General features: G+C 45.5%; 1 protein-coding gene across 7 annotated transcripts in view; it reads right to left on the bottom strand.

Moving 5' to 3' along the window:
- Fry (FRY microtubule binding protein) overlaps positions 1-25,759 on the bottom strand; it is a 393,449-nt gene that overhangs the window by 152,951 nt on the left and 214,739 nt on the right. For all 7 annotated transcript variants that reach the window (XM_087902760.1, XM_087902759.1, XM_087902746.1 and 4 more), the window contains 5 exons: positions 22,452-22,505; positions 9,677-9,816; positions 4,105-4,195; positions 3,814-3,893; positions 3,623-3,703 (listed from right to left, as the gene is read on the bottom strand). In XM_087902760.1, the coding sequence (XP_087758886.1) occupies positions 3,623-3,703; positions 3,814-3,893; positions 4,105-4,195; positions 9,677-9,816; positions 22,452-22,505 (446 nt within the window). The remainder of the gene's footprint in view (positions 1-3,622; positions 3,704-3,813; positions 3,894-4,104; positions 4,196-9,676; positions 9,817-22,451; positions 22,506-25,759) is intronic.

Genomic DNA, 25,759 nt, shown 5'->3' with positions numbered 1-25,759 from the left:
GTACCAAGCCATGTGGCTGACACAGACAAGAATAATGGACTAATTTAAGACGTAAGAATTAGTTAATAAAAAGCCTGAGCTAATAGGCCGACCAGTTTATAACTAATGTAAGCCTCTGAGTGCTTCTTTGGGACTAAATGGCTGCCAGACTGGTCGGGACAGAAATCTCTGTCAACGATACCTCTAAGCTAGCATTGGGATTGTTGCCATCTTTAGATGTTGCCTGCTGATTAGAAGGAGGTTTTGTTCTCTTTCCTACCCCCTTCTTCTTTCATTCCCCTGCCCCTCTCTTCCCCTCAGTTTTTGAGAAAGGAATCACTCTATAGCCCAAGCTGGTCTGAAGCCTATGTAGTCCAGACTAGCCTCCATCTTGTAGCGACCCTTCTGCTACAGTCACCTGCATACTTGGCACGGCACCATTTTTCACCTTGTCCTGAGCCCACATAACTAAGGCTGGTCATTTGACAATGGCCAGTATTATGTATTATTCATTAAAACTAAGAGAAGCATAAAATTGTATTTTTATGTTATTTTAGCATATTAAAGTTCCTGAAATATAGTATGAGAGAATTATGTTAGGATAATCACATGGAAATATATTGAGGTAATCAGAGTCCGATGAATCAACAAATACACATTGTACTGCCTTCTTTGAAAAACCATTTCTAGGTACACAGAGATTAATGACCAGATAATTGTAGCTCTGTTCAGTTTAATGGTAGTTAATTCACTACTCAATTAAATGGAAATCTTTCTAAGATGTATCATTTCTCTTTTCCTTAGTGATTCATGAACCATAATTATCATAATAAACCTTCTTTAAAAGTATACTCCAGACTCAGGCAAGAAGGCTTTTGGGGCCTGTGGACCTGAGGAGGCCAGAAGACAGTGTTATATTCCTCGAACTGTAGTTAAAGGTGGTTGTGAGTCAGCCATGTGGATGCTGTGGGCCAGCCACGTGGATGCTGTGAGCCAGCCGTGTGGATGCTGTGAGCCAGCCGCGTGGATGCTGTGAGCCACTACGTGGATGCTGTGAGCCAGCCATGTGGATGCTGTGAGCCACCACGTGGATGCTGTGAGTCAGCCATGTGGATGCTGGGATCTGAACTCAGGTCCTCCTGCTCTTCAGTCCCTGCCATTTCATTCTTATGTATACTTTGTCTGGTTCTATGTCGTCAATATCTGCCTTTGACCTTGATACGTCTTCCCGTGTCAGCGTTTTGCCCTCTGGAAGTTCCCCTTCCACTTTCTAACACTGATGTTGTCCTGTGTTAGAAAACAAACCAGTCATTTGGGTGGGCAGGAAGCACGAATCAGAGTGAAAAGAATCACTATGATGCATGCTGTGGGCAGTTCTGTTTTCTATGGCCTTCTCTCTTTTACCTGGCGAGGGTTCTGTGTAAGTATTTGAAAATGTTTTGGATGGCTTAGGGAGTAAAGGTGCTTTCAGCCAAGCCTGATGACCTGAGTTCAATTCCCAGGACCCGCTAGTGGAGAGAAACGACTCCTGCCAATCATCTGTATCCCCTGGTAAAATAATAGGAAAGACTATGTAAAAAGTTTGCTTTGATAAATTATATATTTCTATACTAAGTGAGGAGACCATTTCTCTGGGGTGGGGTGGAGGGTGGATTTTTTTTTTTACTGTTTCCTAAACAATGCAGCGTGTTAACTGTTTCCTCAGCATTCACGTGGTATTGGGGTTATAGGTTACCCAGATGTGACTTAACCGAATGGAGGAAGAACAGAGTTTATATGATATATTGTTCACAGGAGACTTGAGCATTGCAGATTTTGATACCATAGGAAAAAGGTATTGGAGACCAAATTGAAGCGCACACACCAAGGACTACTGTACAAAGAAAATGCTAAGTATTTTCCTTTTTAGATGAGTTTATAATGTTTTAAAGATATTTTTGACCTTTTTTTTTTTTACTATTTGAGCATTTCACACATGCATATAATGTGTTTTGATACAGCCCTGCCCACCCCCTCCAACTCTCTATCCCCTATTCACTCTTCTCCCCACTTTTCCTTTCCAACTTAATGTGCTCTTTTAAAAAACCCATTGAGTTCACTTAGGCCTGCCTGCATGTGAGTGGGGGCTGGACCATCTACTAGGACATGGACAGATCCTCCAGTCCCACATCCCTGAAGAAAACGGAATCTCTCCCCTCCAGCAGCCATCAATTGCCAATAATGCCTTAGACAGGGGAGGGAGTTCATGGCAGGGGAGTCCTCCCCATTCCGGGCTGGGATTTGGTCTTGACTGGCCTTCGACAGGTCTTACGTATGGGGCCAAAGCTGCTGTAAGTTCACTGTGCACCAGTCCTAATATGTCTAGCAAACACCGCTTCACTGCAGGCAACCATCATCTCCCATTCTTAACCATCTTTCTTCCTTTCTTCCTTGATGCTGCCTGACCCTTAGAGACAAGGAGGCTGACATAGATGTCTCACTTGGAGTTGAGCTCTCTTAGATAAACATCGATTGGCTGTGGGCCCCTGTATTCATTGTCATCTACTGCCAAGAGAAGGTTCTTGGATGAGGATTGAGTGGTGTAAGACCGTCTGGGCATAAACAATTCCATCTTGCCAGGTGGTGGCGCACACCTTTAATCCCAGCACTCGGAAGACAGAAGCAGGCAGATCTCTGAGTCAAGGCCAGACTTGTCTACAGAGCAAGTTCCAGGACAGATAGGGCTGTTACACAGAGAAAACTTCTCTTGGGGGGGGGGGGAAAGAATTCTATCTCTTGAAGCTATGCTTCACAAGAACCGAGGCGTCACTTGTCATGAGCTGTTTGCTTGGCCTGAATTTGTACCACATCCTTGGCTCATTTTACCTAATCTAGACATTCAGAATCTTGGCTGATTTGCCTCTGGGTTGTATAAAAAAAAGGCTGGTGAGTAGGGTGTGACGTCACTTCTGGAATACGTTTATCATTGCTCACAGTCTAACACAGCTCTGTTCTAGCCTCTAAGTAGCATCCTGGGGCCAGATAAATTTAGCAATGAGAATTTCCCCCCTGACTTGTTTCCATGGCAATGTCTGGGGCATTTTTAGCTCAGTTGAATTAAGCAAGGTCTGTAGTAAAAGGGACACCACAGAATGGAATTTTCCCATTTACAGAAGATAGATTGCAACTATCTGGTCCTGGAAGGAAAAAAAAATAAAACTTGAAGAGCCAATAAACGTCTTTGTAATATCTGACTAAAGGGAAAAGCAATTTGGTTAGGTCCAGTTTTTCCTTGGAAGCGGTGGCCCGAGATGTGGTGGGAACTGGCCCAGCTGCCAACATGAAGCAGCCCTCTTGAACTTGCTCTGAAGGAGTTCAGTGGTTCTCAACCTTTCTAAGGGGACCCTTTAATACAATTCCTCATTTTGTGGTGACCCCCCAACCATAAAATTATTTTCCTTGCTACTTCATAACATATTTTCCTTGCTACTGTTATAAATCATAATGTAAATATCTGATATGCAGGATATCTGGTATGTGACGTGGCTACCCACAGGTTAGGAACCACCGCTCTAGCTGATTTCAGGACGGGCACAAATACCAAAACCAATGCCAGTTCCTACGCAAATGCTTCTTTACGTTAGGGCCTCCGACGTCCCCTTACTTGGCTTGTGCCAGAACTCCGATGACCTCTGCGTACAGATCTGCCACAATGTGCATGTTGCCAGTGTTGGGACCCAGGTACCTGAGTGAAACAGAATTAGACAAGTTAGGGATCTGGCACCCAGATCACACAGCTAACTTAGTTTTAAGCACTCAACTTTGTCAATACCCTAGGGAGAGAAACCATCTTACCCTTCTTTGTATTTAAAATGCTTGAAAGCCAGGTTAATAATGTCATGTATTAAGCTGTCTATTACAGGATGAAGGGGGATCTGAAAAAAAAAGAAGATGACATTGAATTTGGAAGGGATTATTAAATGGCCTATCAATAACGGTGATTCCACTAATTACATATGATCTATTGCAATCAATAAACATGATTCACATTGTCTAGTACTGGAATTCACAGACCATAAACTCAGACCTTGAGCACTTAGTTTTACAAAGAGTTAACAAAAAGATTATAATAAATGAATTGCTCACCTGTTTCAAAACCTCTATAAGCACTAAAGAAAAGATAAAGTCAATGGCGAGGTCCCGTCTCTCCATCAGATAGTCTCGTTGCTGTTCATCGCTGCAAAGTTCAAAACGGCACAGTCAATGGCACCGAAGGCACTTTTAGGGCGAAATACTTCTCGGAAGACTTTCCTCAGCCCCTCTGGACCACAGACCTTTCTGTTAGGATGGGATCACGTGTTACCTGCCTAGGACGGTTCACTGGGAAAATCTAAGCCAGAATGGCTGACTTAAAGAGTTCCAGCCGCAGAAGCTGAAGTAGCTGTGCGGGCGCCTCTAACCTCATTCTCTGGACTTTCCTATAGTCCTCTCACGGCCCAGGATCGCCGCTGTCCATAAAATACAGTTCACAAAGCAGACGCTTCCACAGTGGAGGCAAGTATGCTCAGGGACACAACGTAGCGGTGTAACTGACAGAACGAGTTCACGAAGGATCCCAAGCGATAAGAAGCTAGAGTGTCATCAATGGAAGCGAGACCACAGCGATGGAGGGTGTGCAGCAGCGCTCTCCTGCTCTTCCCTGCTGCCCCTTCATCACGAGATTTAATGCCAAGAGGAAGGAATTGAAGTCAGAAGAAAGACCAAAATGGAGCTGGAAGAAGGAGGGGGAGGGAGAGATGGGGTCATTTACGCCCATTCAAAAGTTAGGGAGCGGAAAAAGAAGGCCAAGGGCAGCAAGGTGGCATCTCTGCCCCAGTTTCTGGCTTCCTGGTACTGGCTGAGGACTCTTTGAAACTAAGTGGCATCCCTGGCTCTCAGTGGCAGTGGCTGCAGTGACTGTGGGGTGAAAGGTCCAGGCTGAAATTAGGACTCTGCCACTTGCTAGCCATGTCTCCATCTATGACTCTGCCACTTCTAGCCACGTCTCCATCTATGACTCTGCCACTTGCTAGCCATGTCTCCATCTATGACTCTGCCACTTGCTAGCCATGTCTTCACCTATGTGGAGATGCTAATAATACAGGTGGAGTGTCCCTTTCCCCAAAATGCTGGGGACCAGAGAGTCAGATGTTTTCTGACTTTGGAGTATTTGTACCCATAAAATCTTGGGAATAAGACCCAAGTCTAAGCATGAAATGTACTATGTCTCACGAGCACCTTAACGGCAGTTAGAATGTGTTGAGCATACTCCCTGTGTTGTACATAAGATCAGCTGTGGTGCCATTTTACCTTTGACTTTCTATCAGCATCAAACTTTTTTTTTTTTTGAGCATTTCAGTTTTTGGATTTTTTTGATTAGGAGTGGTCGATGTTAGGTACACAAAGATTTGAGGTGGTCAGGCATGTATAGTATTTAGAGTAATCTAAACACATAAAGGGGTCCATACTTGCTGGGGGATAACAGGATATGCATTCCTTTGGAGGGTATTTTCAAAATAAGCCAAAAGAATTTTAAGAATGGAATGCTTTTATCTTTAGGCATGAGGGAGTAAAAAGAGAAGGTGAGATTTAAGATATTTATGTGGGTGTATATATATATATATATATATATATATATGTGTGTGTGTGTGTGTGTGTGTGTGTGTGTGTGTGTGTATGTACAGAGAGAGAGAGAGAGAGAGAGAGAGAGACTTCTGGAAGTGCCTGTGACCATGGGAAGTCACATTTGAGCAGTTTGGTGAGGTTAAGAAGGAAGCCATGAAGGCGAACGCAGACAAATCTATCTGAACATCCTTCGAGAGCCACTTGAGCTAGAGCCTGGAAAATGGGGCTGTAGTCAGGAGCGGACATTGTACAGAGTTACATTCAAAAAGAGAGGATTCCCCAATGGAGACTTAAGCATGTGTGTGCACACAAGAAGGAGACAGGAAGTCAAGAAAGCTCTCAAGACAGCAGCAGTGAGAGCGCTCTCTTGTCAGATGGGTGGTGAGTGTCCTTTAAAAGTGCCAGGAGAGGGCGAGTATGGTGGCTCCACACTGCCTGCTTCAAGTGAAAGCCGGACAAGCCAGGCTTGACTCCCAGGCCTCGCAGTGGAGCTGTCTCCCCAAAGCTGCCCTCATGCTTCCACACAAGGGTATATATATACTCATACTCCCACCCCCACCCTCCCCACGCACCCTCACCCTCACCCCTCCACACCCCCACCCAGTAATAATAATGATAATAATAAACAAAGCTTAGAATTGATTCAAAAAAAGGGTCCAGAGAACCCCAAGAAAGGGGTAATTCCTGGCTATGGGAAAACCAAAAAATAAAAAAGCAAAACAAAACAAAATACTCAATCCTTTTTAAACCTCTGATTTTATTTAATAAGGGAGATTATGCTTTCAGGTAAAAGACATACACTTTTCTAATAATTAATTCCAATGTTATTGCCTAGTTGAGGTTCCACTGACAGGCGCCAGAGACTTCTGATAAACACTTGGCAGTAAAAATGTCGCCATTCCACTAATCTCAGAAGCCATGACCCAGTGTCAATCCCTCCCACCCAACTATTTTCAGTTGCTCAGGCCTCTCCCTAAAGTTCCTCTTTAAGTCCTGGCCTTGCTACGTCACGCACGCACTCGAGACTCTTGCTCACTTAGCTTTTTCCCAGGCACAGATGTTCCTGTTTTAAATGTTGAAGCCCAGCTAAAGCACCGCTAAGGTGAGCTTTACTGTCCCAATTCTGTGGGCATCTGACCTCAAAACCGACCCTGTTTTCCCGCAAAGAACCAGTGGCGTTTAAAAAAACAAACAAAACCACCACCACCAAAAACAACAAAACCAACGGCAAAGCCCTGGATTTTCAATTCATCAAGAAATTAACTCACAGAAAAGGTAGTTTTGAATTCTGACAGGGCAGAGATAAAAGACCAAACTCAGTTCAGTTCTTAGAAATGGCTGGGAGGGTCCCTGTGGAGAGTCACTGGGCAGGGGAGTCTCCCATTCACAAGCCAAATGTCTGACAGAAGCGATTCCATGCAGTTAGTGCAGACCAGTTTCAGACACACAGTGAAAATTCTACCATCAAATTTTAATACATTAAAAGGTTTTCCTTGAAGAGAGACAGCTAAGTAGGCTGGAGAGATGGCTCAGCAGTTAAGGGCACTGGCTGCTCTTGCAAAGGACTTGGGTTCCTAGCATTCAGATGGTGGCTCACAACCATCTGTAAGTCCAGTTCCAGGAGGATCTAACGCCTCCTTCTGGCCTCTATGGGTACTGCACCCATGTGGTCCACTTACATGCAGGTAAATACTTAGATACATAAAATTCAAAACTAAACAAAGGAAAGGATTAAAGGGAGGCTGCTAATAGGAACAAACTTTTGTTTTGGAGTCAGACAGTGGTGAGAGCTGCACAGAGCTGAGAATCTACTGAGAACACTGAACACACACTCGAGAGCAGCGCCTGTTATAGGATACAGAAGATACCATAGGCGGCTCCTCCCTGTAATCCCAGTACTTGGGGGTATAGATGGTACCATAGGTGACTCCTCCCTGTAATCCCAGTACTTGGGGGTATAGATGGTACCAGGGGCGGCTCCTCCCTGTAATCCCAGTACTTGGGGGTATAGATGGTACCAGGGGCGGCTCCTCCCTGTAATCCCAGTACTTGGGGGTATAGATGGTACCAGGGGCGGCTCCTCCCTGTAATCCCAGTACTTGGGGGTATAGATGGTACCAGGGGCGGCTCCTCCCTGTAATCCCAGTACTTGGGGGTAAAGATGGTACCAGGGGCGGCTCCTCCCTGTAATCCCAGTACTTGGGGGTATAGATGGTACCAGGGATGACTCCTTCCTGTAATCCCAGTACTTGGGGGTATAGATGATACCAGGGATGGCTCCTCCCTGTAATCCCAGTACTTGGGGGTATAGATGGTACCAGGGGCGGCTCCTCCCTGTAATCCCAGTACTTGGGGGTATAGATGGTACCAGGGATGGCTCCTCCCTGCAATCCCAGTACTTGGGGGGTATAGAAGGTACCAGGGATGGCTCCTCCCTGTAATCCCAGTACTTGGGAGTTGGAAAAGGAGGTCTGCTGTGTGTGCCAGTTATTCCAGCTAGAGAGTGAGGCTCTGATTTTGTTTACTTTTTTAAAACTTACTCAGCATAAAAAAATTATCGCTCCTTCCAACAAAATGGTAAACATAATTGAATCTTGCAGAAACGCAAGCATTTTCTAAAACTAAGCTACACGTTCGGATGCAATATATTTGGTAAGATTACAGATCTTACATTAAAAAAATTTAAATAGACTTATCAGGTTCATGGAGAAAAACAAAGACAGCTGGGTGGTGGTGGTGCACACCTCCAATCCCAGCACTTGGGAGGCAGAGACAGGTGAATCTCTGTGAGTTCAAGGCCAGCCTGGCCTGCAGAATGAGTTCCAGGACAGCCAGGACTGTTAGAGAGAAACCCTGTCTTAAAAATAAAAACAGAACTAAACAAAACAACCTCCCCCCCCCCAAAAAACAAAGAAAAGGCACTTGAAAGTGGTGGGGGTCTGATATGTAGTAGTGAATTTCTAGTTACAGTGGATAAAGGCATTTCTAAAATGCACAATCAATTCCTGTGGAGAAACAGATCCCATTTTAAGATAGCTCTCTCTCTCTCTCTCTCTCTCTCTCTCTCTCTCTCTCTCTCTCTCAAAGATTTCTTTTTTTCAAAGGATTCATTTTCTTTGAAATTCTGTGTATGTGAGTGGGTGAGGGCAGGGGCACAGAAGACAAAGGGACATCTGATCTCTAAAGAGCTGGGCCCTAGGTGGCTATGAGCTGCCTGACGTGGGTCTGGGAACCCACTGCAGGTCCTCTGAAGGAGCAGGACGTAACTGCACACGCTCAGCCATCCCTCCGGCCCAGCATCTTATTATTATTGTTTTAGAAGCTGTATTAATCCTTTTTCATATATATATAATCCTTTTTCTTTCCTTGCCTAGCTATAATACTTTCATTTCAAACTTAGGATATTAAACACTTGCCTAATATTTGGCAGTCACACACCAACTTGAATGTAAGAATGTTGTCAGCTGCTGAATGGCTCAGGCAGCAGTAAATTCCATTTCTCAAACCACAGAGGGAAGAGGGACCACAGAGAACACAGGCTCAGCACTCAGCTGGCAGGGGAGGTCACAGACATGAGTTTTACTTCCCCATTCTTACCCTCACACTGAGGTACAGAGAGATGGCCAGCCTCAAGACTGTTGCAGCCCTGGGCCCCTCTGCCATGGTTCACGAAGCATCCCAGGTTACCTGGCTAACAGAATAAAATGACTGATGGGGTTACTGAGCCTTCAGTGGCCTGATTTTGAGTACAGCTCAGGGAGGGGAGATTGTAGAGGATGGACGGAAGCAAGTTGGTGACCCGGGGCCCATTTTAGCCTGTCCCAACACATATAAACAAGGCCCTGTGTGCTTCCAACCATTGACAGCTGGCCGTGACAGGATGTTCCACATGCCTGACCTTCTACGGACCAGAGGGCACACAGCATTTACTGAGTCTCCTCCTAGGTAGTCAGAGAGGCCTGCGTACCACATAATTCTCACTTTGATGTATATTAAAGAGGGCATGAGTGAGGCAGGAATGAAAAACAAGAATCCTGACACCAAAAGCAAGTACCTTTTTGACTTATTGCTCGTTCTTGGTCTGTATTCGTGCGACTCATCCTCAATGCCATTTTGCCTTTTGTACCAATCAAACAGTGTTCGCAGAACGGAAGGCAGGCAGTACTCAGAGAGGGAACTCATGGAGCTGATGACCTTCAGAGAAAGAGAGACACAGGCCATCAGGAGGCTTGTCGGCGAGGCCAGCTTCCGAGACGCTGGCTGTGGGATAAATGATCAACCGTAAGCAGGACACACTGCCAAGTTTCCCTACACATGCCCGGTCATTTCTGTCCTAAATCAGTATATTCTGGGGAGCCCAAGTCTCCGAGCATGGCAGATATTTCTCACATAATAATTCTGTGGCTCAGAACAGTTCATTCCTCTGAGTGCCTTACTGGAGGGACCAGATGTCCATGCCTTTGAGTTCTTCATGAAACCTCCGCCAGCATTTCACACCGTCATCTACCACAATAATGGTACCGCTTAGGTCTTCAAGAGTTCTTATAGTGTAAACCAATGTAAGTTAATCGTGAATTGTTCGAGTGAAATAAGTAAACCACGCTCCCAAACAAATAACCTTCGTGACAACACCAATTATTGCTTTCTTCCAATAAGCGATCATTTGAGCGATGGCTCCAATTAGGCTCCAGATACCAATGAGTAGGAATAATTAAATTTTATTAATTCTTTAAAGGAACATATTTAAATATATATATACCCACAGTAACCTACTTCTTCAGCTACACAAGCTAGGTCTAACTTCCTTTTAAAGAAAAGCAATCTTGTGAGCAGGGTTCCCCACCTTTAGACTGAGCAAACCTGACTTTCCTCAGATTCCATTAATCAATACCTTAACCTCTTTCCCTCAAACAATAGTTGTAAGCACACACACAGGGCTGTGGGTCAACAGAAGTTAAATGTGACTAGGATGTTGTATTTAGAGCATCCTGGGAATCTGTCAGGCTTTTCAAATTGAAGCCAATCTATTCATTTGAAAAAAACCAAACAAATGTGACCTTTATCCACCCTGGTTATGCCCACAGTCAAGATACATTTTGCTGATGTGACTGACCATATAACAGTATCTGTTTGGAAGAAAGCAAGTCATAGTGGGTTATGGGAAAGATTCCCTAGTTTTTGCCAAAGTTATTCCAACGTAAGACAGAATAGTTTGACCAGTTGGTGATGGCACATGCCTTTAATCTCAGTAGGCAGATCTCTGTGAGTTTTGAGGTCAACCTGGTCTACAGAGTGAGTTCCAGGACATTCAGAGCTGTTACACAGAGAAACCCTGTCTTTACCATCCCTGCCCCCAATGGGAAAGAATATTTGGCGTCTGGAGAAATGGCTCAGCAGTTAAGAGCACTTGCTCCTCTCGTAGAGGACTAGGTTTGGTTCCCAGTACCCACATATCAAGTCAAAACAACCTGGAACTCCAGTTCATGGGATCTTGTGCCCTCTCCTAGCCTCCATGGGCACTGCACACATATGGTTTCACATACATATATGCAGGCAAACACTCATATACATAAGATAAAAATAAAAAAATTGTTTAAAAAATAACGAAAGGATATTTCTCCAAATTGCCACTTACTAAAATGCTTTACACTGGGGTTGTACTTTGGCTCAGTGGTAGAGGCCCCGAGTCCAGTCCCTAACCCAGTAAAATATAAGTAAAACTTTAAAAAACAAAATACTTTGATTTGGGAGATGAAGTCGATTTCCCCACAGAGATAAAATGACCAGAATTCATAGTCCCTAAGATAGGCTAATGCTCTCAACCATCCCATATATAATAAAGTTCCAAATGCACCTGATATTCAGTACTTAAAACTGATCTGGGGAAGACCAAGGAGACACCGACACTGGCTGAGGCACGGTTTTTATTCTAGATCATATCCAGGAACAGTAAAAAGGGGGATCAGGGAAAATCAACGAACTGTAAACAAGGCTTGTAGGTTGGTTGGTAATAATACATTCATGCTGGTTCTTTCCAACAAATGTACCACGGGACTATCAGACGTTAGCAGCAGAGGACGGTGGCCATGCTGGACTCCTTATTGAACTTTTCTATAGGTCACAGATCATTCTAAAATAGAAGTTATTAAAAACACTCTTCGAGCTGGAGAGACGATTCGGTAGTTGAGAGCACTGACTGCTCTTGTTGCAGAGGACCTGGGTTTAGTTCTCAGCACTTGCCTGGCTGCTCACAACTATCTGAGTGTAACTCTGGTTCCAGGGGATCTGACACTCTCTTCCAGACTCCATGGACACTGGGCACATGTGGCGCACAGACACGCATGTAAATAAACACTCACATACAACATTTTAATCATCAGTACAATTTAAGTGGGTATGGTGGTGCATGCTTTAAACCCCCAGCAGTTGGGAGGCAGAGGCAGATGGATCTCTGAGTTTGAGGTGAGCATGGTCTTTGGAGTGAGTTCCAAGACAGCTAGGGCTAAACACAGAAACCCAAAGAGATAGATAGATAGATAGATAGATAGATAGATAGATAGATAGATAGATAGAAAATAAATCAAAATCAATCTTGTATGGGATATTACAGTCTCTTATTGCCACAAGCCTATGAAAGAGACAGACTTACACTTCCTTCCCAAACATCTCTGGATGGAGCTCACTGTACTCTGCTGCTTCACTTAGGTATAACCTGTGATAGTTAGGTTTTTCTTTTAACTTTGATTTCATTTATTAATTATTATTATTGTTGTTGTTGTTTTACTAACTTGACACAAGCAATGATCATTTGGGAAGATGGAACTTCAGTTGAGAACTTTCCTCCACAAATTAGCCCGTGGGACAGTTTGTGGGACATTTTCTTAATTGGTGATTGATGTAGGAGGGTCCAGCCCTCGGGGCAGAGTCACCCCTGGGCTGGTGATCCTGGACTCTATATGAAAGCAGGCTGAGCAAGCCACAAGAAGCCAGCCAGTGAGCAGCATCCCTCCATGCCCTCTGTATCAGTGCCTGCCTCCAGGTTCCTGCCTTCGCTTCCCTCAACAATGAACTATGATCCAGATGTGTCAGTCAAATAACCCTTTCTTCTTCACGTTCCTTTAATCCCGGCCTTTATCACAGCAACAAGGAAGCAAACTAAGACCCCCACAGTCTTAGGAGAGAGCGTCCAGAGATCCCACAAACCCCAGCCACAAAAAAACCAAGAAAAACTTCTCAAGTCTCAGTGTCTGCAGGGGCTCTTTCCCACAGCACAGGGCTGATGACATCTCAGAGGGAGTGACAGGTCAGCAGGGGGACAGATATGCCCTTCTCATCTCCGACACTGCCCTTGGAGCTAGGCTTTCAAGGAGGAAGGGAGGGATCTGCAGTGGTCTGGCCCTCAAAGCCCAGGAAGGGAGGAAGGTCTTGCTGGCTGCTTGGTTACTTGACTCCTCCTTTTATGGGAAGTGGAGCCAATGGCCACATGAATTCCAGCTCTGTACTTCTGCTGAAAGCGGGCAGGCTGGGCACAAGGATGTCCTTGTTGCCTTTAAATAGTCACGCTCTTCCACCATCGATGGGCCAGAGACTGGGCAGCAGGTGGAGACGGAGTATACGGAATCCCAGGCTCATTTCAAAGGGTGTTTTCTTTTGGGGAGTGCACAGAAGAGTACTAAATGTACTTTGCAAGTGTTCTAATATTTGCTTTGGCTTTTTATGGGTAAATAGGCGAAAAGAGACTGTCCATTATGTGGCAGTGAAGAGGGGGGCTTTTCTGAAACATTTCTTTATTTCTGCTGAAGGCAAAGAGAGCAGCCTCACACAGAAATGCTTGAATGCTTCCTTCATGAGGTCACTCCGTATTTTACAGTAATAAGACAGATTTGTCAGGAGTGGCGCACTTGATGCACAATTTAAAGTCACTTCAGAGATGGGTCAATTTTGCAAATGAGTTCAAGTGCCAAGCAGCACTGGGGGTCGGGGTACCTACTGCGTAATTTCTGTAAAATACTGACATTGTAAAATAATTGCATATGCAGATTGCTTTTATCCAATCAGATATTGCACTGCTATTTAATTATAATCCCTTGCAGTGGTAACAGGCTTAACAACTTAATTCAGTACCCTTTTTTTGGGGGGGAAGATTAGTAATCATTTTTTTGTTGTTTTAACACCTTGATTAATTTATGGCATATAACATTCTATAAGAGTAATTTCAGAAATACTGAATGACACTAATAGTGTATAAATTCAACATTGTTTCTTTTTATTGCTTATTAATTTTTTTGGTTTTTCAAGACAAGGTTTCTCTGTAGCTTTGGAGCCTGTCCTGGAACTAGCTCTTGTAGACCAGGCTGTCCTCCAACCTACGGAGATCCACCTACCTCTGCCTACCAAGTGCTCGGATTAAAGGCATGCACCACCACTGCCTGGCTTCCTTATTAATTTTCACTTACACATTTTTGTTTTTTGAGACAGGGTTTCTCCACATATCAGTCCTAGTTGTCCTGGAACTTGCTCTTGTAGACCAGGCTGGCCTCAAACACACAGAGATCCACCTGCCTCTGCCTCCCCAGTTCTGGGATTAAAGGTGTTCACTACTACTGCCCAACTTTTCACTTACGCATTTTTTTTAAAGACTTAGTAATTTTTCATATTTTATGTGTGTTTGCCTCTATGTTTGCATGTATACTATGCACACTCAGTACTCACAGAGGCCAGAAGAGGGCCTCAGAGCTCCTGGAACTGTAGTTACAGGCAGTTGTGAGCCACAGTGTGGATGCTGGGAACTGAACTCAAGTCCTCTAGGAAGAGCAGCCGGTGCTCTTCATCACCGAGCCATCTCGCCAGCCTCTCCCGTACTTGCACATTTTAAACAGATGTTCACTGCATTGTAGAACTACAATGAATGTTGAAACCCTGCAATTTCATGTTCCCTTCTAAAGCAAACCACAAGTGCCCACGATGCTGTCTCAACTCTAGCCTACAGATGCATCTGAGCATGGGTTTCCTGTTCTTAAGTGGTGATTTTTTGTCACATATTAACAACAGAAGGAGACAGGACTGCCCAACAGTACAGGAGACAGACAACACCTGTAAGAAAACCTAAAAGGAAGTTACTCGGAACCTTTGAGTAAGTTCTCTGGAAATTACAGCATTAAGTAGCACGAGCAAGGAATGTAAGCTGCACTGCACAGCGAACACTCGCAACACGGCATCCTCAGAAGTCAGCACGAGGAGCCGTGACTAATCCTTCACTTGGCAGGCTTTCATGATTTCCCAAGGGCACTGAGAAACTCAGAAGGTCTTGGCTTCACGTTACAGCTCTCCGGGGCCCAGACGCACCATTTCTCTGAAGCACTGAGTCGTAAACCTGGACTGGGAATCTTTAATCTCGCTGGGTTTTAACGAGGGCAAAAATGAGACGCTATAAAACGCAAGGTACATAATAAACCTCCCAGAAGGTCAGTTTCATTCTTCCATTTCCAAGCAGTGAAACTCGAGTCCGGATGTAGAGCATATCAGTTTCTGACAAGAGAAGAAACTATCGAGAAGGTGAACGTTAAATACCCCTCAGATGAGGGGCTATTCTCTGGATCATAGAAAGAGCTGCGAAAATTCAACACCTAACCATCAAAACTGCCTTCCAATAAATAAGCAATGAATTCAGTTGACAGTTTACATGAGAAGAAAAACAAATGGCCAGTAAATATTTTAAAAAGTGTCCACCTCACAGCTGGAGCGATCATCTGCCCTTGCTGCAGGGCCAGCGATAGTCTATCACGGCTGGGGGAGGGGAATCATAGAGCCCAACATTTCCCCAAGAGCTAGAGGCGGTTAGTGGTTGCTGGAGGGGGGGTTCTGTTCCTTGGTAGTGCAGTTGTCCTTGTTGGAGTAAATGACATTCCAATCAACTTCATGCAGGCAACAGACAGACAGACACACATAGAGTCAGACATGAATCCAGGAAGGTGACTTGTTGGGAGGGAAGGGAAGCTCAGTGGGATGGGATGGAGGGAAGAAAGGATAACAGGGCTGTAATCAAAATAGGTGATACATATGTATGAGCTTGTGGAAGAAAAAGTGTTCAGCATCCTTAGGTCTTGGGGAAATGCGAACTGAAACTCTTCAGGGCTGCCACGGCAGTCAGGTGACTGTCGTCATGAAGAAGATGAAGATGTGGGGGGAGCGAACGCTTACAGGTGGTGGAAACGTAACCTGGTGCATCCTTATGGACATCAGTGTGGAAGATTCTCCAAAACTAACAACTGCCTGTTGTGGAACGGGGCGCTCCCTAAGGCAGAGTGAGAAACACTCCTCTCCAGTGGTGTAGCCTCTGGTAAGGTGGCCCAGGTCGTCACTAGGGCAAGCGGTCTGTGCAAACCACGCAGGCTCCACCCACTCCTCTTCTCACCCAGCTCCACATGTTGTCCTTTCTTCAGGATTCACCATCTCTCCTGCATCAGAGATGCCGCCTCTTTCCCCATCGCCGTCAGCGTTCTCCTTAGCCCTTGAAATCTGATGTCTCTTCTGGCCATTCTAGTGAGGTCTCTCATCTCAGCAGGGACAAAACCCAGAGGCTCAGCGTTTTCTGTGGTCGTATCTGCCAACGTCTCCAGAGCAAGGAACACTAATTACTATTTATCACTGCTTTCCCTAGAGCTCTTTCTTCGTCAGGGTCCTGAGGTGCTGCTCTGTCCCAGTCAGCTTCCAGCACATTCGTTTCCTGTGGGCATCCATGCCTCAGCCAAAGCACAGTGAGACAATTTACCTGTGACAACCATGGTCTGGTCCTGATGTCTGGACTCTCACCCGACGCTCTGGTCAAAGCTTCTTTGGGCAACAATAAGAGATAAAGAGGAAATGACTTCTACTCTCCAACAGAGGCTGTGTCAAGCCCTAAGCTGGGAGGAGGGTGGCCCAGCTATGAAACAGCAGGGAGGATACACTATCTGAATTATAAATCGAACATTCCTGAAGCCCCCAAATCTGAAAAGTTTAAAATGTTGGCATTTGACACCTCAGGTGGAAAAATTCTATAAATTTGAATCAGTAATGCATAAAATCATTTGAGAGGTTTTTTTTTGGATAAAATTACCCTGAGGTCATGTGTTGAAAGTGTATATGCTATATACACAAATTTCATACTTGGACTTAGGTCCCTTCCCTCTATGAGTATGTAATGATCAGAAATGCGAACTCACTCTGGTTTTAGGTATTCAGTCAGCATTTCAGTTTTGTTTTCTTCGTCCATCATCAGACAACACAAAGGCAACCGTCTAAAAACTAAGGTCAGAGAAAACAGATGTGCACAGCCGGAAGGTGCATGCAAGAACATGAAGTGATTCTGCAGCCGCCGCCTCTTTTGTGCACGTGTCTGGTGCCCCTCATGAGTCCACCTGCTGCAAGGAAAGCGCTGCGACCTCCCCCAGAGAAGGGGCGTTTCTGAACACTGGCATTCACTTCTCTTTTAACTGTGTTTGATTGCCACTCACCCAGGTTCATTCTTGTCAGCCACTGTTCGACTTCAGGATGAAATGCCTGGGCGTTAAACTTTAAAAGAGGACGTCTGTAGGGGCTGGAGCGGTGTCTCAGCGGTTAAGGTCAGCTCCTGCCTTCCAGAGGACTGAAGTTTAGCTCCCAACACTCACATTTTGCAGATCACAACCACATGCAAACTCAGTTTTCTCTCTTCTAGAATCCCTGGGTTCTTGCACATGCATGGTACCTATATACACACTCAGGCACACACGGCTCCTGCACACACATGGTACCCATATACACACTCAGGCACACATGCATACACATAAAATGATACTTTTTAAAAAAGTCACATTTTTTAAAACAGACAGAAGAAGGATGTCTGCAGAATTGATAACAGTAGAAAGGTGCTTGAAGGTAAAGTAGCTCGCCCAGGCCACAGCACATCTCCGCACATCACCAAACAGACCCCGAGAGGGGCGGCTCTGACCCTGCACTGGCATGCTGCTCTTAAGTGTTGCCCATTCCGATGAGCAGCAAAAGTCTAGGCGTACAAGCAAGGCCCTCAGACCACTTAACGTGGATTTATCAGCCATGCCAAGTGTTCAATAGCTGTGCACAGAGGAGCATGGCTGGACTCCCAGCATCTGGGAAAGGGGTAGGAGTTAGAGCGGGAATTAGAGGTGAGCCAAGGCTCCCTAGGAAGACCTGTTTCAAGAAGATACGTTCAACACACCGTGAGCTGTCCCTGCCGCTGAGACTTCCTTCACATCAACGTCCCTTGAGCTGTTAAATCCAATCTACCCCTCTGCTTTTTCTGTACCCCAACACCCCTTTATTAAGATCAGTGTCCTCAATGTCCCCAATGGTGCCCTGGACAGCCACATCTCCTTAGGCTCCCCCTCACCCGGTGTCTGTAGAACACTCTTTTCTTGGATGGGTTTTTCTTTGAAAGACTTTTCCTCCCGAGGACTCTGTGATGCTGCCCCATTTCGGTCAGCTTCCAGCACTTTCAATCTGAACCCTTTTTATGTTTTCCTATGATGCTCTTCTTCATTCATTTGCTTTCTTTCAGATCTGCTTGTTGAGTGAGCAGAAATGAACGGTCCTGTGGTTTCTCTTAGAAAGGTTCTTCTGTTTCCAATAGGAAACCGATTTATAGCCTTTCCCCACTCCTCGCCCCGTAAACACAGTTTTTCTCTGCTTACTAATCCTGAGCTACAGAACACAGTCCAAGTGGAACATGCTCCTAACTTCCCACTGGCATGTTTCCTAATTGCTCCACTCCCTCCCTTCAACACCTTCACTTGTGGGTCAGGCCTTGGCCCATCTTGTTCATCTGGACGATGACGTCATTGTGCCTTGATGACTCACCGTGACATTCATCCGCAACTCTCATCTCTGAACTTCTGGATAATCTGACATGTACCTCTAGCTTTCCCATAGTGGAATTCTAAGCCTAAGACACTGTCTTCCTTCTGGGACTGAGGATTTCTTGAGGCTAGGACCTCTATCATATCTGTACACATGCGCAGTGTCCTGGGTAGGTTTCCATTGCCGTGACAAAACTCTGACTGAAATCAATCTATGGAGGGAAAGGTTTCTTTGGCTTATAGCTTACAGTTCATCATTAAGGAAAACAAAGGCAGGAGCTCACGGCACAAACCAGAAAGCATGAACAGACGCAGAGACCATGAGGAAAGTTACCTGTTGGCTTGCTCCCAGTGGTTTGCTCAGCAATCTTTCTTCTACTGTTTTCCTGCCCAGGGTGGTACCACCTAAAGTGGGCTGGGCTATTATATCAGTTAGAAATTAAGAAACGCCCCACAGACATGCCCATGTGGCGTGCTGGTGGAGGTGATTCTTCAGTTGAGGTTTCCTCGTCCCAAGTGTGTGAGGCTGACAGCCAAGATTGGCCGTCACACACAGCGGCCATAGTCAGGCGCTCTTTGTAGAACTAAGCGGAAAGTACTTCAAAAGTTGGTTTGCATTGACTTATCCAGTCTCTCAGTCTCTCGCCAACATTGATGATTCTTAAATGGTATTAGTAGTGAGCATCCTTGGTATGACTCTCCTCCCCCTGCTTCAGTTCATGTCAAACCCTCATCAATTCCAAGCTCCCCCAAGACCCCTGTTCTTCAGAGGTCTCCCACTGCTCCTCCACTGCCAACATGAGACTTACGTCACTTAGGCCATTTTGATACTGACAAGTGAAGGATGAAGCCCCATCCCACTGGCACATCTTATCCCTCCTCACCTGTGCAGGCTGACCTCTCTTCCTGCACCTTCTAGGTATCTCAAGGCCATTTCAACAGCAGACCACCGACGGCAGTGCCGAGGAATCCTGGTCACAGATGTGAAGAAACTGACCAGAGAAAGGTTCAGACAGTGACTCTTCCAAATGGAAGAGGCCAGTGTTGCTCTGAGATGCAGCTAGATCAGGGGGGCAATGCTCCGTGTCATGGTGCTGGGTGACCGTCTCACTATTGGTTCACACTTACAGCATCTTTAAAGACAGCACTGGTACAGAATGGGCCTTCTCAGGCTTTCAGTGCATGAGCGTATAGGGAACAGCAGGCTGTACGAGTGAGTTTACGGTAGACAATATGGCGCTGATAAGAACGTGCAGAATGAGTTAGCTGACACTGGACATGGTCTGGGGTGGCTCTGACTTAGCACCAAATGCCTGACACCGGATGCCTGGGGACCCAGATGAACAATGATGTAATCTGCTACATAACTATTGTTGGCCGACTGCCACTTTTGTGTGGGTTCTGTATGAACAAGGCCTCATGGGTATAGAGTCATAGCCTTAGGCAGCCTGTGTGTGTTTTTCAGGGGCCCAAGTGGGCCAGCATGTGTCTGGGTGCTGGTGGTGGCCTGGTCATCAGCTTTCCTGCCGGAGTGAAAAAATATGTCTCATTCATCTATAGCTCCTCAAACATCTCTTTAACCTCCCACCCTTTCACTGACCCCCATCAGAACGCAGACCTGACAACATCGGCCCCCTGGGCTTCTTGTGGAGCTGTTGAATCTGTAGCTCTGGGGGCTGCCAGGTGATGTTCCTAACACAGGTCCCTAGGTTATACTTTGTGTTGTAAGGTTACAAATAATCTAGTGAATTAAGTGTGGAAGTTGAGGTTTAAGTCTAGGTCTAACTACAAATGGAATTGTGCTTCTACAGTGTTGAGTGAAATACTTGAATGAAAGAAACCAAACTGTAGTAAAGCCAGAAGATTTGGGATAACTGCTCACTGCTATGTTACAGTTACAACACTTTGGGGTAAGTTCACATGGCAGTGTTAATTTAGAATTTAGAGAATAAGGAAGGAGAAACATTTAGTTAGAGAAAACCATATTTTTCCCCCTAAGAAAAGGTACTGACGGTAGGATAAAGAGACTACAAATATGCAATGAAATAAAAAAACCATGCAAAGTCAGCGTCAGATGGAAAAGGGAGCAGAAAAAGATCTACCGCTTCCAAAATGGCAGCACCAAACATCTCGAACACCTTCACTAAGGGTCTCTGACCAATCGAGCAATGGTGACAACCGCAAGTGACATCATGGGGCAGGGGTGGGGTCTACCCTCCATCTTTTCAGAGTCCAGATAGACAGCCAAGTCTGCCAGTCCTATAGCAAAGCCAGGGTTGCATCAGCTCAGGAAGTTGGACCTGAGCATCAGCCTGTGACCGTCCCTGGGCAACACGGACCACAGAGGATTGTCTCTGTAGTGCATGTCGCTGCAATGCTCCAGAGGTGTCCAGAGGCCTGAGGTGTCTCCCCTGTGCTGCAAACAAGAAGCTCTAGACAAAGTGGGTTCTTTTCCGCATGGTTCCCAGACCATTCAGAACCCCCTGAGTTTATCAGGCTGTGGGGCATTAAGCACTATTTGGCCTCAGATACAGGCACCCACTCAAGGGTCTGAAGACTTTGTCCTGTATGTCATCTCTGCTGAAGTCTGGGCTGCACCAGGACACCCGTCCATCTTCCTCCATTGTCTGGCTATGCATCATTCCAGAAGCCCTTAAAACCGCTGTGAAGTGACAGGACCAGGATCGTTCTCTTCTGCTCAGTACATGTTGATGGAGGCAGGCTCTCTTCCTGCGGCTGGCATGTGCTCAGTACACACTGTTGGATGCAGGCTCTCTCCCTGCTGTCACGTGCTCAGTACACACTGTTGGATGCAGGCTCTCTCCCTGCTGTCACGTGCTCAGTACACGCTGTTGGATGAAGGCTCTCTCCCTGCTGTCACATGCTCAGTACATACTGTTGGATGTCAATGTTCTTTCCTAGTCTTGACTTTCTTTGCTTTTTTTAATTATAATCTTCTAAATTTATTATGTCTCCATTGGAACCTAAGGTTCCACATTTTTATAATTGATTGTTGAGGCAATTTTTCTCATTCGGATTGTCAATTCATTCTCCCCCACCACCCTTTACCCCTTGTAATCTCTGTCCAGTGCTGAGGATTAAGTCTAGGACGCAACAGACCAGCACTCTCCTGACCTAGTCACATCTCTCTTTTTATTCAGTGGCTGGGTTGTACGCTGAAGCTCAGGCTTCCTTCCAGCTTACATCCTCTTGCCTCTGCCTTCCAGGGGCTGGGGCTAGAGGTGTGTGCCATGCAGCCTGGCAGGACTGGAAACAACCGGATGAAACCATAAACAAGCTCCGGTTCAGAGATGCGGCCATCACAGACCACACGAATTTAGAGGAAGCTAACTTTACAGTGGAATGTCCTGGAAGTCATCTTTTCTTGGCCTCTCACTTTTGGAATACAAAAAATTTAAGGAAATGCAAAACGAAACAAAACACTGAGGGCCTACTTATAGTCGTCTCGAACTTAATTTAAACCACAGGGCATCTCTTGAACGTCTCTAACACCTGGCTGTAGATGCTGAGGACACAAGACCCTTCGAGAAATTCATTAGACTTTTATTGGATGTGCTTAAGAGTTTTGTCTGATGTGTGCATACACACCCTGTGCAGGCAGTGACTTTGGAGGCCAGAAAACATTGTTGAATCCCCAGGAACTGGTTGTGAGCTGTTGTATGGGTGCTGGCAACCAAACCTGGGTTCTCTTAACCTCTGAACCGTCTCTCCAGACCCTGAGGGTATTACGACCACACATCCACGGCTTCAAGGAAGTTTTTCAGTGAACATCTCTGCCTCCCTGCTTCCATCTTATGCTCCTGTGTCTCCTCTTCACCACCCTAAGCCATGTCAGGTACTGGGGCCTTGCTCACACTGGGCAAGCCCTCTACCACCGAATCAATCTCCAGTTACCACTTCGTGCATTTGAAATAAAGAAAAAACACAGAACTTGGGTAGCAGCATGTCACATACCTGATCAAACTGGGGGTCTTCTCCACGCTGTAGAGATTTTGTCAAAGGTTTTTCCTACAACAACAAAAATGACATATACGAAAGTAATTATCTAGGATTTTCAATACTGTAAGAGAAATATCATTACTGTTATATCTTTCTCATTCACTTTTCCCTTTATAGAACAAGGGATGTTTGTGTTTTAAATAAGTTAAAAAGCATTCCTCTGCTAGTCTGACCTTCACCTCTATTGCTAAATGACGGGGGAGGGGGAGGGCCCTGCCCCATGTGGGCAGTGCTATTCCCTGGCAGGCAGGTCTGGGTTACACAAGCAAGGTAGCTGAGCAAGCGGTGGGAAACAAGCCAGTAAGCGGTTCCTTCAGGCCCTCTGCTTCAGTTCCTACTATGGCTTCTCTTGAAGTTGAACCTGTTCCTTTCCCAAGTTGGTTTCAGTCAGTGCTTTATCACAACAATAAAAAGCAAACTAGTGAAGGAGTTAAAAACCATTTAAAAGTTACGTGTGTGTGTGTGTGTGTGTGTGTGTGTGTGTATACACCTGCACACACATATGTAAATGCACGTATGTATATACAATTTGTGTTTGGCCAGTATAAATAAATGTTCTAGAAGAACTTCACATACATTTAGCCTATCACACAGACCCACGGTTCCCTCATTTCTCCAATGTTCCCCAGTCACAAAGCTGACATACACCCAAGGCTGGCCTTGAACTCGTGGCCGCCTTCTTGCCACAGGCTCTTGAGCACTGGCATGGTAGTTGCCATGGTAGAGTCTCAGTCCACACCCCTGAGAATTCCCCAGGAGACTTAGAAATCAACTGTCCTCTCTCATTTGGGGACTCTACAGTGTCAAACTGTATGCACCTAAGCTAAAGAGAACGCTGTGTTCTTACAGGTTAGCAAGCCTTTCTCTTCAACCTATACTGTCTAGAACACACAACCTATATGGTCTAGAACACACAACCTATAGTGTCTAGAACACACAACCTATACTGTCTAGAACACACAAACTGGGGTGTGGATATAGACATGTAGGTGAGAAGAAGGAAGAACAATGAAAGAAACAACAGATTTGGCTCAGGGCATAGAAAGGGTACACTCTCTGATCAAACTGGAAAGCAAATCCTGCATCTGTAAAGCTCACAATGATGTTTCCTTTGTAAAGCCAGATAAATGCAAAAGTCAGCAGTAGTGATGTGAAATCAGGTGCAATCAGGCCTCACAGACATCCTTGGAACAATTACGGGGTGCAAATTTCTGCTTGGAATTTTCTCTATTCATCCGGGACTGAGGGAGTCACTTGGTGCCAACCTACAGGCTCGGAGGAAGGCTGGGCTGCAGCATGTGGTTCCTGCCAAGGGGAAAGAGCATCTGGGGAGAAATGTGGGCAGTGACCCTTTGCGTTATCGATGCCTGCTTATCTTCAAACATCGGCTCCACCATCACTCCCTTGAGGAAGTCTTTGTGAGGCAGCCTCGAATACCAGTCCCGTGTCCCACGCCCCACCTTCAAGCTTGCAAAACCCTGCCATTCTTCCTTTCACAGCTCTTTCCACGACCATGTTACAGTAGGATGTGTGCATGAGAGATGTCCACGACCACATTACAGAGGGATGTGTGCATGAGAGATGTCCACGGCCACGTTACAGAGGGATGTGTGCATGAGAGATGTCCACGGCCACGTTACAGAGGGATGTGTGCATGAGAGATGTCCATGGCCACGTTACAGAGGGATGTGTGCATGAGTGATGCCCACGACCACGTTACAGAGGGATGTGTGCATGAGTGATGTCCACGGCCACGTTACAGAGGGATGTGTGCATGAGAGATGTCCACGGCCACATTACAGAGGGATGTGTGCATGAGTGATGTCCACAGTTACATTACAGAGGGATGTGTGCATGAGAGATGTCTACAGCCATATTACAGAGGGATGTAAGGAACGCATGAGTGATGTCCTCAAATGCCTCTCCTACTTGCCAGGAAGTTCCAGGCAGGCAGAAACTTCTATCAGTTTCTCTCAGCACTTAAAAGTCCTGGGAAGGAGCAGGGCTTGGTGCTGGTCTAGGGATCTATACTCTCTTCAAATATGAGGTCCTCCATTTTGTGTATGCATGTGTGAGCTAAAAATTAAATATACGTGTATATGTATATCTATGATTGCGGTGGTGCACACCTTTAATCCCAGTGCTTGGGAGGCAGAGGCAGGAAGATCTCTGAGAGTTCATAGCCAGTCTGGTCTACATATAAATTCCAGGCCAGCCAGGGCTACATAGTGAGAACCTGTCTCAATAAATAAATACTAAAATTTTATTGTGGAAAACATTGATACGATTTACCATTTTAAATGATTAATTCTGCACCGTTAGGTAGATTTATTGTCAGTCACCTCCACTGTCAATTTTATGAGCTCTTTTCATGCTGAAAGTTTTTATTTCAAATGCGGCACACACTGAGACCCCCACATACATGACACATAATAGTATCTATCGGCACACACTGAGACCCCCACATACATGACACATAATAGTATCTATCGGCACACACTGAGACCCCCACATACATGACACATAATAGTATCTATCGGCACACACTGAGACCCCCACATACATAACACATAATAGTATCTATCGGCACACACTTAGACCCCCACATACATGACACATAATAGTATCTATCGGCACACACTGAGACCCTCACATACATAACACATAATAGTATCTATCGGCACACACTTAGACCCCCACATACATGACACATAATAGTATCTATCGGCACACACTGAGACCCCCACATACATGACACATAATAGTATCTATCGGCACACACTTAGACCCCCACATACAGGACACATAATAGTATCTATCGGCACACACTGAGACCCTCACATACATAACACATAATAGTATCTATCGGCACACACTTAGACCCCCACATACATGACACATAATAGTATCTATCGGCACACACTGAGACCCCCACATACATGACACATAATAGTATCTATCGGCACACACTTAGACCCCCACATACATGACACATAATAGTATCTATCGGCACACACTGAGACCCCCACATACACGACACATAATAGTATCTATCGGCACACACTGAGACCCCCACATACACGACACATAATAGTATCTATCGGCACACACTGAGACCCCCACATACATGACACATAATAGTATCTATCGGCACACACTGAGACCCCCACATACATGACACATAATAGTATCTATCGGCACACACTGAGACCCCCACATACATGACACATAATAGTATCTATCGGCACACACTGAGACCCCCA

Source organism: Myodes glareolus, chromosome 2 (genome assembly GCF_982192425.1).
Source record: "Myodes glareolus chromosome 2, mMyoGla1.1, whole genome shotgun sequence".
Taxonomy (NCBI): domain Eukaryota; kingdom Metazoa; phylum Chordata; class Mammalia; order Rodentia; family Cricetidae; genus Myodes; species Myodes glareolus.
The sequence above is the reverse complement of the archived record's forward strand: the minus strand, read 5'-3'. Positions and strand labels throughout refer to the sequence as shown.